This window comes from Cervus canadensis, chromosome 11, assembly GCF_019320065.1.
Source record: "Cervus canadensis isolate Bull #8, Minnesota chromosome 11, ASM1932006v1, whole genome shotgun sequence".
Classification (NCBI taxonomy): domain Eukaryota; kingdom Metazoa; phylum Chordata; class Mammalia; order Artiodactyla; family Cervidae; genus Cervus; species Cervus canadensis.
The window spans coordinates 7315795-7333663 of record NC_057396.1 but is presented as its reverse complement, the minus strand read 5'-3'; the positions used below and the strand labels follow the sequence as shown (position 1 = coordinate 7333663).

At 36.7% G+C, this 17869-nt stretch overlaps 1 protein-coding gene across 1 annotated transcript in view; it reads left to right on the top strand.

Annotated features, from left to right (window-relative positions):
• Positions 1–17869, top strand: part of CNTN5 (contactin 5) — a 1555907-nt gene that overhangs the window by 1472743 nt on the left and 65295 nt on the right. Inside the window, exons 18-19 of the mRNA XM_043481782.1 lie at positions 3265–3414; positions 17489–17559. Coding sequence (XP_043337717.1) covers positions 3265–3414; positions 17489–17559 — 221 coding nt within the window. The remainder of the gene's footprint in view (positions 1–3264; positions 3415–17488; positions 17560–17869) is intronic.

The window sequence follows — 17869 nt, the reverse complement described above, 5'->3', positions numbered from 1 at the left end:
CAAGAATTGGCTCAAGAGAAAATGGGAGAAAAGTTAATGTAGACAACTTTTTTAAGAAGTCTTACTGCAAGTGGAAGTGGAGAAATCAAGATACTCTGAAGTCAGAGATATCATAATGTGCTTATGAATTAGAGTGGGACAAGAGAAAAAGATAGAAATACAGGATGGCCTCAAAGTTTGGGGGTACAGCAATTGTCATTCACCAAATAAGGAATACTGCAAAAGTAGGGGAGGAAATGAAGAGTTACTCTATCTAAATGGAAATGTTTAATAGATTACAGGGCTTATGAATTTGGAGTCTAGGGAGGAAGTTCATGGCTGAAAATGTTACAGTCATCAGCATACAGAAGGTATTTAGAACCATGAAACTGGATAAGATCACCTTAGAGTACAATAAAAAAGAAAAGGCAGTAGTAGAACTGCGGTGCATCTGGAAGATAAAAAGAAAGAAGTAATGCAGATTGAAGAGACATAATTGGGAACAAGAAGAGCGAAAGTTTTGAAAAGCACTTCAAAGAGCAGAGAATGATTGACTGTGTCAAAGCATGACGTAGGAACAAATGAAATAAGGAACAGAGACCCGAGCACAGAGTTTTAGAATAGGAGGTCACTGCTGATCTTGACGGGAGCAGTTTCGGTGGATTGCTGGAGGTGAGAACCTGGCTGGAGTGAGTCTGAGAATGAATGTGTGTGTATGTGTGTGTGCTCAGTCATGTCTGACTCTTTGTGACCCCATGAACTGTAGTCCACCAGGCTCCTCTGTCCATGGAATTTTCCAGTTAAGAATACGCAAGTGGGTAGCCATTCCCTCCTCCAGGGGAATGTATGTCTCCTGCATCTCCTGCTTTGGCAGGGAGATTCTTTACCTCTGCACCACTTAGGAAGTTTCAAGAGTGAATTAAAAGAGAATAAATGGAGATGGCAAATAAGGGACAAATATTAATAACTCTCAAGAAGTTTTGCTGTAAAAGAAACATAGAGACTGGGTGAAGGTTGGAAAGCAAGAAAAATTTAAAATAATTTTGTTTTGTTTTTAAGTAGAAAAATATCTGCATGCCTGCAAGACTTTGGCAGGGTAAGGGAGCAGGTAGGAGAGAGACACCACTGAGCCAGACTGGATACTCTTCTGTACAATATTTTAAGAGCGCTACCCCTTGAGAAGCATGAAGTTGCTTCAGAAGGGACTCAGTTTTCTCCTGGAGTAAAACGTTGGAAGCAAGTTGAGGAAGAGGGATGCGGACAAGGGGATTTTGCTAGTGATGGATTATGAATTCCAAAGATCATAGTAAAAGGCTTTTAAACATTAGGGAAGGATGGCAATTGAGACAGACAGAGTTCTCTAGGGATTAGAGTAAAGGATGAGGGATGACCTCTATGTCCGGAGTTCCTTGAAGTGACTGACATAAACAGAAGTCAATGAAACAGTAGGTCCCGATGGACCCAAGGCAAGTACTGGTGAATCAGTTTGTTCTTGGGTCTCGGGAGAGCTGAGTGTCTTGGTATCTCTTCTTCCCACCTTTAGGTTTGGCAGACACAGCTCAGCATTCTGCCAAGCAGTGTCCTCAACAGTGGCCTTAATCCTCTACCACTCAGACTTCAAGGATGTTTGCTCATCTGGCAGTGCAGCAAAAGAAGATAGACATTTTTTTTTTTTTTCATGTTTTCACTTCACTGCTTTAAAAAGTCAGCTCTGTAGGGCTGTGAGATTGGTCAGGCAGTCCACACTGCCTATGCTCTGAGCATTCACCTTTCATGGAACTGATTATTTGGTAACATTCTCTTGTTGCATTTCAAGAGAGATTTTCATGGGAAATGCAAGATGCATTTTATTTCACCTTGTTGTAGTAAAATCTACAGTGTCATCAAGTAAAAGCCTCTCCCCTCCCTAACACTGCCCTGCCATGCTTAAACAGAAATCAGGGCAGCTATAAATTCAGAGGATGTTTGCACTTCATAGGGAGATTTTTCACTTCCACACTTTCACCTCTGGAACAAATGTTTTCCAGAAATATTTCCTAGACAGCAGAGATGAGGGAACAAGAAAAGCAGTCCCAGATAGAGCATAAACACTACGTGAAAATGCTTTACTATGTGGTAATTATATTGACACACAGTTTTATGTTTTAATAAAAATCTAAATGTAGTACAAAAGTCACTCCAAGGAGAGTTCAGAGCTTCTACTTTGAAACCACAAACTAGAGTTTTTAAATTAGAGAGATATATTCTTAAACCACTGCTTGGAACTGCCAAGTAGCTGAGAATGTTTGCCAGAGCTGGGAGAGGCAAACTGCTCAAGAAATTTCCCTAGAAATAGAAGAAGTGTTTGCTTAAATTGGAGCATTGGTTGGCATCTTCTCTGGGGTTGAAAGGTTGACAAAAAGATTTTAGTGTAGATAATGGCAAGTTGTGTTGTGTCCATCTATGTGTAAAGATGAGATGAAAGAATTCCAGCTATAACAGACTTTGGCATGTGCAACTGCTTACTTCTGAAGACTGACTTTTGTTTCACTAATGAGAATGGAAGTGACACGTGACCACACGATATAAGGGTATATGCAGAAGCCTGCCGTGTCTGTCAGGGCCTAATGTCTTTGATTGCAATCTATGAGCATTTCTAGTTCACCTCAGTTCAATTCAGTTCAGTCGCTCAGTTGTGTCCAATTCTTTGTGACCCCATGGACTGCAGCACACCAGGCTTCCCTGTCCATCACCAACTCCTGGAGCTTGCTCAAACCCATGTCCATTGAGTCAGTGATGCTCTCCAACCATCTCATCCTCTGTCATCCCCTTCTCCTCCTGCGTTCAATCTTTCCCAACATCAGGGTCTTTTCCAGTGAATCAGTTATTTGCATCAGATGGCCAAAGTATTGGAGCTTCAGCTTCAGCATTAGTCCTTCCAATGAATATCCAGGATTGATTTCCTTTAGGATTGACTGGTTTGATTTCCTTGCTGTCCAAGGAACTCTCAAGAGTCTTCTCCAACACCACAGTTCAAAGACATCAATTCTTTGGCACTCAGCTTTCTTTATGGGCCAACTCTCACATCCATACCTGACTACTGAAAAAACCACAGCTTGGACTAGACGGAACTTTGTCAGCAAAGTAATGTCTCTGCTTTTCAATATGCTGTCTAATTGGTCATAGCTTTCCTTCCAAGGAGGAAGAGTCTTTTAATTTCATGGCTGCAGTCACAATTTGCAGTGATTTTGGAGCCCAAGAAGATAAAGTTTACCTAATGACATGAAATTTCCTTCCTCTCCATAGTCCCAGAAGTCATAACAGGGGACATGGAATCAGCCATGGCGGTGGACCTGAACCCCTGGGTAGAATATGAATTTAGAGTGGTGGCCACCAATCCAATTGGGACTGGAGATCCAAGCACTCCATCTCGAATGATCCGCACAAATGAAGCAGGTAAGAATATTAGAGGGTCAGAGTTCTATTGGATATGCCCCTAATTGCTTTTTTAAATTTTACTTATTTTTAATTAAAGGATAATTGCTTTGCAATATTGTATTGGCTTCTGCCATACATTAACATGGATCAGTCACATATATATATATATATATATATATATATATATATACATATATATATATATATCCCCTCTCTCTTGAACCTCCCTCCACCTCCTATCCCATCCCACCCCTCTAGGTTGTCAGAGTCCTGGTTTTTGTTCCCTGAGTAATACAGCAAATAATCACTTTTAAAGCAATTTGAATTAACCATTATTGCTTTAGTGTACTTTTTCCAAATTTATTTACCTGGACATCATAAAACTATTTCCTTTAAGATAATTATTTCATTTTGTTTTCAGAACTTTTTCTCCTTTTATCCATAAATACAGGTGTCTAGATGCTTCCATTTCCTCCCAACCGTTGCAGTTATCTTCAAGTTAAGTTGAAGATGTTAGTTTCTGAAATTGAAGCTGTTAGTTTCTTCTTCTAATTATGTACTCATTCAATATAGCAGATCCATAAAATTCAGAATAGATTGGCTCACCCTTTTTTTCTCCAGTGATAGCAGTTATCTCTAATTATAGGCACTTTCTTAAAATTCTTTATGTTGCCTTCACCATCTGACCTGGTATAAATTATACTTTGAAAAGACAAATTTTGCCTTAACTTGACCAACTTAGAAAACACCAGCATGCTTCCAGTCTTTTAGAATAATGTGTCTCTGATAGAATATTTTCAAAGACCACATAAGGAAAATTAACAGCTTTATTTAAAAACAAATTTTAAGGTATCTTGTTTATCACTTGGAAGAAGCAGAATTAAAAAGTTGTTAATAGAGTTTTGATTACTTTGGACAAAGTCTTATTGAGATTTATCCTTTATGACCCTATTAAATTGTATGTAAAACATATTTGGTAAGGGACTAGTTTAGGCAAACACAAATATCAACAATGTGATGAGAATAATTAAAACAACAGAGAAATGAAGAGGGGGTAGATTACAGATACAAGAGAGAGAAACATTAATGTCTTTACACTCAATGATAACGTGAATCTCAATCATTACGATATAAGTACAGTAAGGATGAGAATTTTGTCTTCTTTGTTCTCTGTTTTATTGTTCACCTTGAACAATGTCTGGCACTGGTAGTATGTCTTTGTTGAAAGATTAAAAGAGACTGTTAGTTTCCTTTCCTTTGTATGCTGCTACCCACATCAGGACTTCGGTCAGAGAAACACGTACAAAGAGGACTAAGAATCAACTGTGTACATTTTGTATCACAATTATTGAATTGGACCAAAAAATGTGATTTGTGACTTCTTAGAAATTGAATGCAGTTTAAAAAAATTAAACTATCAAAAGTGTTGGTTCTTTCACTAAAACGCACTGAGTCTCATTCTTTAAACACAGAAAGAAAGAAAAGAATCAGAAAGTGAGAATAATCATTACATAATGTGAGAATTACATAATTCTCATAAAGTGAGAATAATCATTAAAAAGATGTTCAAATTCTTTTCATATAAAAATTAAGCACCAAAAAAATTAATAATAGAGTAGCCTAATACATTGGAAAAGATTCATTCACAGAAAAATCCAACTTTCTGCTTTTGTGCTTTGCCAGTTACAAGTTGTTTTTTCTTGCTACATGTTCAATAGTGTGAATTTTAAACATTAATTGCTCGGTTGGATTTTCATGCATTCGTAAAATCAGCCATGCTTTCATTGTGTACAGGTGTTCATTAATTAAGAGTATAACAGGTTAGTTGTTCCTCATTTTATGTACTCACTGTGCAGATATTGAAATGACTGCCAACATCAGTACTTAGGCTCACATATTTTCTAAAAAGCACTGCCTTACTTTGCATATTGTTAATTGTGTTTAAACAAAGGCAAAGATTACTGCCTAATTCAGATGCTCTCTATAAATATTCATTTCAAAAATAAATAATCCATTTGGGATGCCTAATCCTTTTAGATTTTCAATAGTATAAACCTCTTTGTGCTATTAAAAAGTACTTTAACAAAAACATTGCCACATTTCAAGCTAAATCGTATTCAGATGATGCACTTTTAAAAGACTTGCCCCTCATCTATTTCTGCTGCTACTTCCATCATATAGTGCCTGTCTCTCCATTTTCTCATGAGTTCTATATACATGACATACTCTAGTCCATTAAAATCTTATGGAAGAGAAGAGAAATAGCATGAAAATGCATGAGATATTCTTTTGAAAATGAGTTGAGGGAGGTTGTACTGTGCACTTTACGCTTCTTGTGTATGGTAACACAAGGCTAGAGCCACTAATGGTGTTGAAACAAGTGTTGAGTTTTGTCCCTGTTTTGTCAGGCAGCACAGATTAAAAGGAACACCAACATCCTGAGACATCCTCTCAAGTGATGCACTCTGCCTCTATTGAGTACATGTCCTGTATTTTAAAAGATGATGCTGTTCTAATGGACCAAGTAATCTTTGAAAAGCAATGGAGCTGCTTGGAAGAGAAAAGGTCTCACACTCAGGATATTGAGTTGAAAGCTTTATGTCCCTTTAAATCCTCCTCTTTACTAGAATATTCTAAACCCGAAGCATTTTTAGTAAAGCTATTTTACTTTAGATTGTTTCTTGTCCACATGTCCCAAAAGGTTAAATTTTCTTTGCAATATCCTATAGGCTATATTTTGAATTTTACAGTCATCAAAATACTCTTAGTAATCAATAAATATAAGATAAATTGGTTTAGTCAGCTTATTATAATTAGGATGTCAAAATAGTCATACAAATACAGGTTTCCCCAGCTATACAAAAAGAAAGGCATTCCTATGAAAATTTTGTAAGTCAAAATACCATCAAGTGAAGAATTTTCATTTCATTTAGTGCTCAATTTCTTTGAAATTTTCATTTCAGTTTTCATTTTTCACCTTTTTTCATAGAAGTGGAAATCTCTTCAGATTTCTTTCAGTTAGTGAAGCAGTTACTAATGTAGATAAAGGAAAGTACTGTAAAGCAAACTTTTGAAAAGCAAGGGATACCTGTATATATTTACACTTTAATGTATGTTTATATTTATTTGTTTATAGTTCAATTTTCTTATAAGTTTTAGTAAGTTAGCGACAGAGAGAGAGAGAGAGAGAGAGAGAAAGGGTTAAATATAGCTCTGTGTTTAATTTTGGAAATGTGTTACAATCTTTACTATGTAAGTTTGTATTGAATAGTGGGAATCTTTTTCTACCATTTAAAAAGGTAATAATCAAGAGAGAAAAATCATACTTTAAGAAATGAATTTGAAATATACATTGTCATAGGAATAACAAAATATGTAAATATGAATTTAACAACAGCAATTCTCATTTAATTGAACAATTCTCTTATTTAATTGAACCTTAATATTCCATAAGTTACATATTTATAACAGCAATTGTTGAAAGATAGATGAAAAGGAGAGAAGATTGTGTTCACAATGTAACCTACAATTTAGAAAGATTTGGTTTTCTCTGTTGTATAAAATTTCTATTATCAAAGCTCTTGATAAAAATCTCAATACTTGCTTTTTTATTTCAAATTGTAATGAATTGATAGAGAAAGAAATAAAGAAGGTACTGCCTAATACCTATAATTAAGAGTGTCAGGTTCAGAGTTAGTTAAATCTGGGTTAATGTTCTTCTCTGCCACTTACTAGCAATAAACATAGGTAAGCTGTATGCACTGTTCAAGGCTCAATCTTCTCACTTGTAAAATAGAAATAATATAGCAATCTACTCCCTTCAACTATTGTATTAAATAAGATAATGCAGGTGAAGAGCTTGGCACACATGGTAAGTGCTTAATACTAGCTTGTGATTACTATCAATTTTTTATCATGAATTTAAATATTATTACTTTATTAAATAGAAATTTAAACAATAGTGATCATGCATGAGTTGCCATTTTCATATAGAGGAAAATTTTCAGATTAAATATCTGTTTGTCAACATAGTAAGAGTCATCTAGTCTCTTGGCTTGTAGTGGGCTTCTTTAAGACACCATCCTGTTGAGAAGTCTCCACAGTAGACTGTGCCCCAACCAGCCTGGGCCCTCAGCCCAGCTGAGTGGTCAGGGAGTGAAGAGACTTTCACAGTGTCTTACACAGTAGGCGGTGCTTCTTGGCTGCAAGCCCCTCCTCACCTGCAGGGAAGGCCTCTCCTGGCTGCTTTTTTAACTAGCCAGGGAAAGATTGAAGGCAGGGGGCGGTTTATAGCAAAACGAAGTGAAACAACTTGCTTAAGCAAATTGTTGCAAATTCAATAACTTTCCAGTTTCTTACTGCATTATCTTCTGTCCTGTCATTCTCTTTGGACGTTAATATGGAAAATGTCACATATATTTTTTGGCCAAAGCAATGGTACAGAATCCACCTGCCAATGCAGGAGACGAGCGTTTGATTCCTGGGTTGGGAAGATCCCTGGAGAAGGAAATGGCAACCCACTCCAATATTCTTGCCTGGAGAAGCCATGGACAGAAGGGCCTGGCGGGTTACAGTCCAGGGGGTCACAAAGAGTCGGACACAACTGAGCAACTAAACAACAATTTTTGGCCAAATAAGGAAAATATATACTTACATTTGAGAGGCTAATGCTCAACCAGATAAATATGAGCATCAAGTAAGCAATCAGATGAATATGTTTTCTAGCCTTAGCAGTTTCTGTACTATATCATATTACAGCTAGGTAACTGGTTTATTAAACATGCTGAACTCTGTAGAGTTTAAACATATTAATAAGTTTTATTCTTCTCCCACTATTGTTCTCCAGTATGCTCCATCTCAAGTCTGTCTTCAGGCCCAACTATTAATTTATCTAAAGTTTTTTTAGGTATTAGGACAGTCTCATTTTTCAGGTATTAAAGAATTCCATTTTAACTTATTAAAAACTTGCATCTCATATCCAGTTCTATGCTTCTGTCCCTCTATCCTAGTGCAGGCTTGACTAAAGGGTTATGATTTCTCTTTTCTTGTTTCTTTCTGCTTCCTCTCTGACCTTCCAAATTCTATTCCAACTTCCCAGGTCAGAAAAGAAGGTGGAAATCTACTTCAGGTGTTGCAATTTGTGGTTCTCAAGCAAATATTGAGTGCCCCATGAGGTGGCAACTGTCCACATCCTGTTCCTTTCTCTCATGAGTACTTTGGGTTCTTTGGAGAGTATCCTATCTACTACTAGCAGGCAGCTTTATCAGCTCTGATCCCAGCAAGCCTATGCAAACCTACCTTCTGTAGTGTCTGCTTTGCCCACAATATTATTTCACATTTCTGACCTGCCAAGCTTTAGAAGTACAGTATGTCTTCAGAAACCATTTTGGTCTCTGCTCTAGAGGCATAGTGTGGGACTGGGTCATCCTGCAAAATTCTGAAGCTCAACAGCATCCAGCTAGGATGTGAGAAGTAAGCATCTGTACTCTGCAGCAGCTGTTTTGCTTCTTATATTACTTAGCTCGAGGGGAGAATTGACGCTCCCACCTCGCTCCTAGTGACAGCCGAGGCTGGAGGGAGATGCCACATCCATCTGCTAAGCTGACAGCCTCTTCCAACACATTCCTTGTGCTAAATAATCTCATAAAGATGGCTAGAGGAGAGTAATGGGGAAGGGTCAGAAAACTGGTTTTCTCCATTTCCTAATAGTTCTGTGGTTTTAGCTAGGCAACCTCGCTTTTGCATCCGAGGTTACGTGTCTCATCCCAAGGCCAGAAAAGACTCATTAGGCTTCCTACTACAATTTCTTTCCCTGTACATTATCTTTCTACTGCTGATAGGAACTTGCTTTGTTCATATTCTTATTTTCGCAGTTCTTGTCCGTGATAATTACTTAGGAAAGTTCACTGAGTTCAAAAGTTATGGAATGAACACAATAAAATACTATTGTAAGATGGAGCTGAATTAGTTTTCTCAGGGGCGTGTGGGTTGGCCTTTTAAATGGCATTTAATGTGGTTTTGAAGGCCAGACCAAATGGGACTCAGGTGGAATTATTTATAGGGGCAATTAAAAAATCTACGTACTATTGTCAGGCACTGGAGTGTACAGAGAAAAGGCATAAAGCTGTGAGGGTTTTAAAGGTCTCTCCAGTCTAAGTTTCTGAAAAAAAAATATGATATTAAAAAAAAAACAAAACATAAGCATTCAGCTGAAATAATTGGGCAAATCTCAAAGAAAATACTATTAAGTGAACATTATAGCTTTCTTCAACTGAGTAATTTAATTATATTAAATAAAAGAAATGGTTCTCAGTAACACTAGGAGAAGACAAAGATCATATTAAGAGCAAGCAACAGACCTCTAAGACCAAATCTCAATATTCAGGAAAAGTGAAGCTAATAGTACAGCAGAGTGTTTTTAAATCATGAAACCACTTTGGTTTAGGAAAATCTTTTCTACAAAATGTTTTCAAGAAATATATTTTCAGTTTCAGAGGCACTTTGCAAACAGAGATGGTGATTTTAACAAATGCCTTTTTAAATGAAATGAGTAATTGCTAGGCATGTCCATTTCTGATTAATAGCAAGGTGAGGGAGGACCACTGGAGATTTGAACATGAAAGACAAAAGGGCACCGAGAGGTTATCAGCCCAGGGGTAAATGTGAAACACTCAAGTTAGATTTCTCCTGTCTCCCTAGTCCCTATCATGCTATGTGCCAGTCAAAAATCATGAAGCATGTTCCAAGTCCAACGTTGAGCACGTGCTCTGCATTATAGCATTTAATTCTTATATCAATTCTGTAAAGCAGGAAGGTTTAGTCCCATCTTACAGATGAGAAAACAAAATAGGAGAGTCTTAAAAACTTGCATAAAGTTACCTAGTCAGTAAGTGGCAGACCTGGAATTCTAATCTTAAGCCCAAAATGATGATTCCCAAGTTATCTTCTCTTGTGTTGTTGGAAGAGGGTGTTTTCTATGACCAGTGCGTTCTCTTGGCAAAGCTCTATTAGCCTTTGTCCTGCTTACTCCAAGGCCAAATTTGCCTGTTACTCCAGGTATTTCTTGACTTCCTACTTTCACATTCCAGTCCCCTACAATGAAAAGGACATCTGTTTTGGGTGTTGGTTCTAAGAGGTCTTATAAGTCTTTATAGAACCATTCAACTTCAGCTTCTTTAGCATTACTGGTCGGGGCATAGGCTTGGATTATTGTGATGGTGAATGGTTTGCCTTGGAAATGAACAGAGATCAATCTGTCATTTTTGAGATTGCATCCAAGTACTGCATTTCAGACTCTTGTTGACTATGATGGCTACTCCATTTCTTCTAAGGGATTCCTGCCTACAGTAGTAGATATAACAGTCATCTGAGTTAAATTCACCCGTTTCAGTCCATCTTAGTTTGCTGGTTCCTAGAATGTCAACATTCACTCTTGCCCTCTCCTGTTTGACCACTTCTAGTTTGCCTTGATTCATGGACCTAACATTCCAGGTTCCTATACAATATGGCTCTTTATAGCATCAGACCTTGCTTCTATCACCAGTCACATCCACAACTGGGTGTTGTTTTTGCTTTGGCTCCATCCCTTCATTCTTTCTAGAGTTATTTCTCCACTGATCTACAGTAGCATATTGGGCACCTACCGACCTGGGTAGTTCATCTAACCATTTCATCCTCTGCTGCCCCTTTTTCTTTTGTTTTCAATCTTTCCCAGCATCAGGTTCTTTTCCACTGAGTCAACTCTTTGTATCAGGTGGCCAAAGTATTGGAGCTTTGGCTTTAGTATCAGCCCTTACAATGAATATTCATGGTTGATTTCCTTTAGGATTGACTGGTTTGATCTTCTTGCTATCCAAGGGACTCTCAAGAGTCTTCTCCAGCACTACAATTCAAAAGCATCTGTTCTTTGGCATGCATCCTTCTTTGTGGTCCAACTCTCACATCCATACATTACTACTGGAAAAACCATAGCTTTGATTATAAGGACCTTTGTCAACAAAGTGATGTTTTTTATTTTTAATACACTGTCTACATTTGTCATAGCTTTTCTTCCAAGGAGCAAGTGTCTTTTGATTTCATGGCTGCAGTCACCATCTGCAGTAATTTAGAAGCCCAAGAAAATAAAATCTGTCACTGTTTCCACTTTTTCCCCATCTATTTGCTATGGAGTAATTGGACTGGATGCCATGATCTTAGCTTTTTGAATGTTGAGTGTTAAGCCAGCTTTTTAACTCTCCTCTTTCACTCTCACCAAGAAGCTCTTTAGTTCCTCTTCACTTTCTGCCATTAGAGTCATATCATCTGCATTCTGAGATTGTTGCTATTTCTCCCTGCAGTCTTGATTTCAGCTTGTGACTCATCCAGCCTGGCATTTTGCATGATATAAACTCTGCATAGAAGTTAAATTTATAAATTACATTTCTAGGCACTGTGATATATAATTCTGAAAACCTTAAAAAGTAAGTACTATTATTATCTCCATGAGGAAACTGAAGGACAAAGAGGTTAAGAAGTATTTCAACCAACCAGCTAGAACGGTAACACTGTTATTAGGTTTTATGATCTTTCGTGGTCCCAGAAGAACACTTTATTACTACTTACATGTACCATTTTATCTACACTATTGATAGGAATAACAGCATTATTTGAACTCCTTAGGAAACACCACTGATTATTATTATTATTATTATTATTTTTGGAAACTCTAACTCTTCTAATAAAGTGGGCTTAAGTGACAATCAGTTAACTGAAATACTTGTATGTTATATACTTCAATTCAGGTAGGAACTTTTCTTGTTGTTGCTTGATTTCTCTCCTGACCTCACCCTCACCGTGTAAGTAACCTCTATTCCTTTCTTCCTTTCTTCTGCACATTTCTGTCCAAAGCAGTTGCTGGATTATACTCCTAATTTTGTGACTTCTCTCAGATCTCTAGCAAAGCTGTATTATTCAATGAGTCATGTAAACATCTACTATAGTAGATTTGGGAATTTTTCAGGGGGAAAAAAAAGAGAGATTGGTAGATGATTTCATCCTGTATTCTTTTATGAGTTGAATTTTAATTAAAGCATATTTTTAGTGTGACAGACTTTGTTCAGACTACTACACTTAGGAAGAGCTCTTTGAAGCACAAACTTAACTTCCTGCATGCTTAAACTAAGGTAGTATAATATATTTCAGGTGCTCTGAGCACTTGCAACTGAACATATAAAATGAAAAGGGACAAAAGTCTACATTTTAACATGCCAGACAAAACACTAAAACAGCTAGGCATTTACAGATTGTTGGAAAAGTGTTAATCACATTATTCAGTCATGGAAGAGTAATGTTCAAAAAGAAATTCAGAAAAATCAGTGAAAGTGAAAGTGTTAGCCCCTCAGTGGTGTCTGCCTCTTTGTGACCCCATGGACCGTGGCCACCAGGCTCCTCAGTCCATGGGGTTCTCCAGGCAAGAATGCTGGAATGGGTTGCCATGCCCTCCTCCAGGGAATCTTCCCAACCCAGGGATCAAATCCCCGGGTCTCCTGCAATGTAGGCAAATTCTTTAACATTTGAGTGACCAGGGAAGCCCAGAGTGAACCCATTAATCGTGCATGTAAGCTTGATTCTCTGAACTAATAATCTCATGGCATTTATCAGTAGCCAACTGGGGGAGAGAGGAATCTAGCTGGGTAAATCTAAATCAGAATTTGATTATATTTAAATATATTTGGTTTTAAGTAAATGTGTATTTCTCTGAACTCAATGAAAGCATTTATTACATGTTTGATCATATTAATTTTTTGCTTCTAACAAGAATTACGGAACTTTTACAACAGAAGGACTCTGAAAGATTAAGGCATATCTCTACATATCATAAGCATGTTGTTTCATAAATAAAGGATATAATTAAAATCAGTGGACTCCAAAGTGTTGACTGCAGAGATAATAACTGTGTGCCATCAACTTGAAAAAGAAATGAATGAGCATGGGTTCCACTGATCATCTGCATGTAATTAGGAAATTTAAGCTGATTAGAATCAGAGTGCTCATTTCAAACACTGTGATCCTGACAGCAGAACACACTGCCTGAGTTATATCTATTAAAGCCTTAGGTTTTCTTTTTGTTTGTTTTTCCAGTTTTATTGGGATATAATTGATATATAACACTATATTAAAAGTAAACACCATAATGATTTTATATATTTGTGTATTACAAGATGATTATCATAATAAATTTAGTGAATATTAATAACCTCACACAGTTGTTTTTCCTTATGATGAGAACTTTTAAGATATGCTCTGAGCAATATTCAAAAATATGATAACAGTACTGTTAACAATAGTCACCATGTCTTCCCAGAACTTATTTATCTTGTATCCGGAAGTTTGTACCTTTGTACCACATTTGCCCATTTCCTCAACCCCTATCCTCACCTCTGGTGATCACCAATTTGTCCTCTGTTCCTACCAGTTCCATTCTTTTTAAGATTCCACGTGTAAGTGAGATCACATAATATTTGTCATTTCCTTTCCAGCTTATTTCACTTAATGCAGTGTTTTCCATGTCCATCCATGTTGTCTCAAATGGTCGGGTTACTTTCTTTGCATGGCTGAATAGCATTTCATCGTAATATAATACACTATATATTTTTTTATCCATTCATCGATCAATGGACATTTAGGTTATTCCCCTGTCTTTTAAAGCCTCAAGTTTTCTGTTACCATTTCAGTTACTATATTCTGTTACTATTTCCTATTATATCTAGCAAGCCTGTTGTAGAAAGAACAGTTAGTGCTTATACACTAACTTATACACTTATACATAATTTAGAACATATACATAAACTATTAAAATACAATGCTCTATAATGCCTCTTTTGTATCATTTGTTATACATTAAATGGCTTCTCTTGTGGCTCAGCTGGTAAAGAATCCACCTGCAATGTGGGAGACCTGGGTGCAAGATCCCCTGGAGAAGGGAACGGCTACCCACTCCAGTATTCTGGCCTGGAGAATTCCATGGACGGTATAGCCTATGGGGTCACAAATAGTTGGACACGACTGAGTGACTTTCACTTTCATTATACATTAGAATTGGATAAACTTACTTAACATGAAGCTGAATATGGGTTTCTCTGGTAGCTGAGATGGTAAAGAATCCAACTATAATGTGGGAGCCCTGGCTTTGATCCCTGGGTTTGGAAGATCCCCTGGAGAAGTAAATAGTTACCCACTCCGGTATTCTTGCCTGGAGAATTCCATGGACAGAGGAGCCTGGCAGGCAAAGAGTCAGACACTACTGAGCGACTTTCATTTTACTGCCTTAAAAGAAACTGATAGCAGTAGGAAGACTTCAAAAACTAATTTTATATGATAAGAGAAATTTTACAAAATCTAGGTCAATTATGGATAATTTGACAAAGAAGTTTCCCATACAAAAACAAATTAAATTTTGCTTTCTTGGTTCCTCAAAGTGGAAATTTTCACCACACTTTTCATTAGTTTCTTTTTATTTTTTACTCAAAAAGTTAAAATCTTTGAAAACTCTCAATATGTTTTCTAAAAAATAAAAACATTAATAGACTATGGGACAATACTACCAAAGCTCCAGAAGAAAGTTTTGACATCATATCATCACTTGTATTTCATCCAATTCATGCTTCTTTAATGAACTTCAAGAAATATTCACAAAAGAGCTTACAGCCTACTCTCAAACCCTAAGCTAGAGGTTCCAAGCATTCTCTTTTTAGATGATGTTTGAGGGCTGAATAAAACACAAAAGGACTTTCAGTGCCTAGTTTTTCCACAAAATCCATGCTTGTGGGGAGAGTATCTTCAAAGAAAAATTTTCAAGGTCCTAAATTTAGGGTATAAGTAAGTAATTCCAAAATAATAGATGAAGTAGGTAGCTCTGGTAGCTATTAGTTGAATATTATTTAGCTATTGTCAGAAATGAATGTGAAACATATATGTGTGTGGATAACTTTTTATTTTTTATAAACAAATGGTACTAAGAGAAGCCTTCATGGCACAATATCAACAAGTTAACTTGTTTATGCAGTTTATTTGACCAGGCATTGATGGTCACTGTATTCAGAACTCTGACATTAGCCACTGATGTATATTTGGAATTGTGTATCCCTGCCCTTTTATACATACAGTTAAACCTGTTCTCCTCTTGTGTGCCTTATCCATACCATACACCAGAAAAAAAAGAATTTTGAATTAGTGCTGCATAACAGTGATTTGGAGACCTGGTGTCACGGCACACTGCCATGTCAGAAGTTGTTACATGCAGCAATAACTTTTGACTTTTAGTAAAAAACTCAAGTCATCTGCCTGTTCTTCATATAAATCAAGACGTATTCGTTGCTATTGCTCTAACGCCATCATTTTTCTTAGTTGAATCACTTGTAATGCCCTGACTGAGAGACAAAGGGGTATCCAATTCCATATAATTCTGAGGGAGTACATGAGAATGAATTCCACATGTGAATAATTATTGACATGTATGTAACTGTGAAAGAAGAAAGATTGGTCACTGCTTCTGTATATATCCTTCTACATGAACAAGACAAGAACTGACATTCATGGAGAACATGGCCTAGGAAATAAAATTGGGACCCTGGTGACTAAAGGTCATTTAATTCAACAGACACAATGATAGTGCTCTTTCCCACCTCCATGGTCCAGGGAGAATTGTTTTTCCTTTCTAGTAGTATACATATTCTGCATCAGTTTTTCTAGTATATAAAATGTTGTGTGAATATCTGCCAGTAATTAAAAGCCTTTCATCCAAGTAGGGAATATATGAAAGTTAATTTATTGTTTATGAGTATATCAAGATCATTTAAAAACTATATGCTGAGATATAAAGGTAACACTGAAGTGTAAAATTGCTAACGCAGTCTCACAGCCTGGAAAAGGCTTTCTTTTAATAGTTTTCTTCATTTAACAGTTATTCCTTTGAAAATATTCCCTTTCAACTACAAACATATTTTGTGGCTTGGTGCAGTGAAGGGGAAATTTATTTCTTTGACACATTTATTCTTTTAATAATTACACATTTGTAAAAGTTTCACCAAGTATCTATATATTTTTCAGTTTGCAGAGAGACATTCTTGATAGGTTTTTTTTTTAATTTTTTTTTATTTCTTGTAATCATTTAAATAGGTTCTCACTCCATGGAGCTATTGCTAAGATTTCTTTATAAGGACCTGCTATATAGCACAGGTGCTCTACTCATTACTCTGTAATGGGAAAAGAATCATAAAAAGACTGGATATATGTTTAACAGATTCACTTTGCAATACACCTTAAACGGACAGAATATTGTAAATAAGCTACATGTGCTCAGTCACTCAGTCATATCCAACTCTTTGTGACCCCATAGATTGTAGTCTGCCAGGTTCCTCTGTCCATGGAATTCTCCAGGCAAGAACACTGGAGTGGGTTGCCATGCCCTCCTCCAGGGGATTGTCCCAACCCAGAGTTCAAACCCAGGTCTCCCCTCCCATAAAAATATTAAAGAAGAAAAGGAATTACATTTACCCTTCAAAATAAACTATAATTGGCATTTTCCATGAAAAAAAAAAAAAAAGAAGAAGAAGAAAGACTAGTTTTTGGCTGGTGGAAAAAATTCTTTAAACTGGAGCTTCCTGGGAGTTCTAGTAAAGACCTAAGGCTAATGTCTACCTGTGGAGTTTCCAGGGGCCATGCAAGCCCTGGATCACAGAAGATTCACATGATTAGAAAGGAAAAAAGTGTGCAGCATGAAGCTTAAGTAGTCATTAGTAGATGTCCTTGACTATAGTGTTAATTATGATTTGGACCTTATAAACCACAGAACATTTACAAGAGAATAATTAGTTTGGAGATGCAGTATATGGCCATGAAAAATATATGCCAAACTCTCCCACAGAGATTTAAAAGCAGTGTATCCATCACAAACATTTTGTTTTACTATTGAATAAGACCATCCTGACTTCAAACAAATATTGATCTGTTTATTTGGAAATGTTACCCAACCAGGTAGAATTATGATGCATTCTTATTGTAGGGACACTTAAAGTCTGCATTGTCCTCACTCATGGCCCATTTTTAACCACAGTTCCAAAGACAGCACCTACCAATGTAAGTGGAAGAAGTGGAAGAAGGCACGAGTTGGTCATCGCCTGGGAGGTAAGAAAGCCCACTCAGATGTCAGGACATGTTGATTCCTTAGAATATAAAGCTACACATAGGGTATGAGTACCTGGTACTGAGTAACTGTAATTTTTGTTTGAGATTACAAATGAGATTACAAAACACTTTGAGCATACATTACTCACATGAGTATTTCCAACGTGAACCTTTCATACCAAGTCTAAAGTCCCATCCTGTCATATGGGCTCTCTTAGAATAAAGTTTGAATAATTAAAACATGTCTTCTCTCAAATTAGTTCAGAGGTTTGTTTGGCTTAGTTTAATGTTTGATTACTTCACAGTTGAC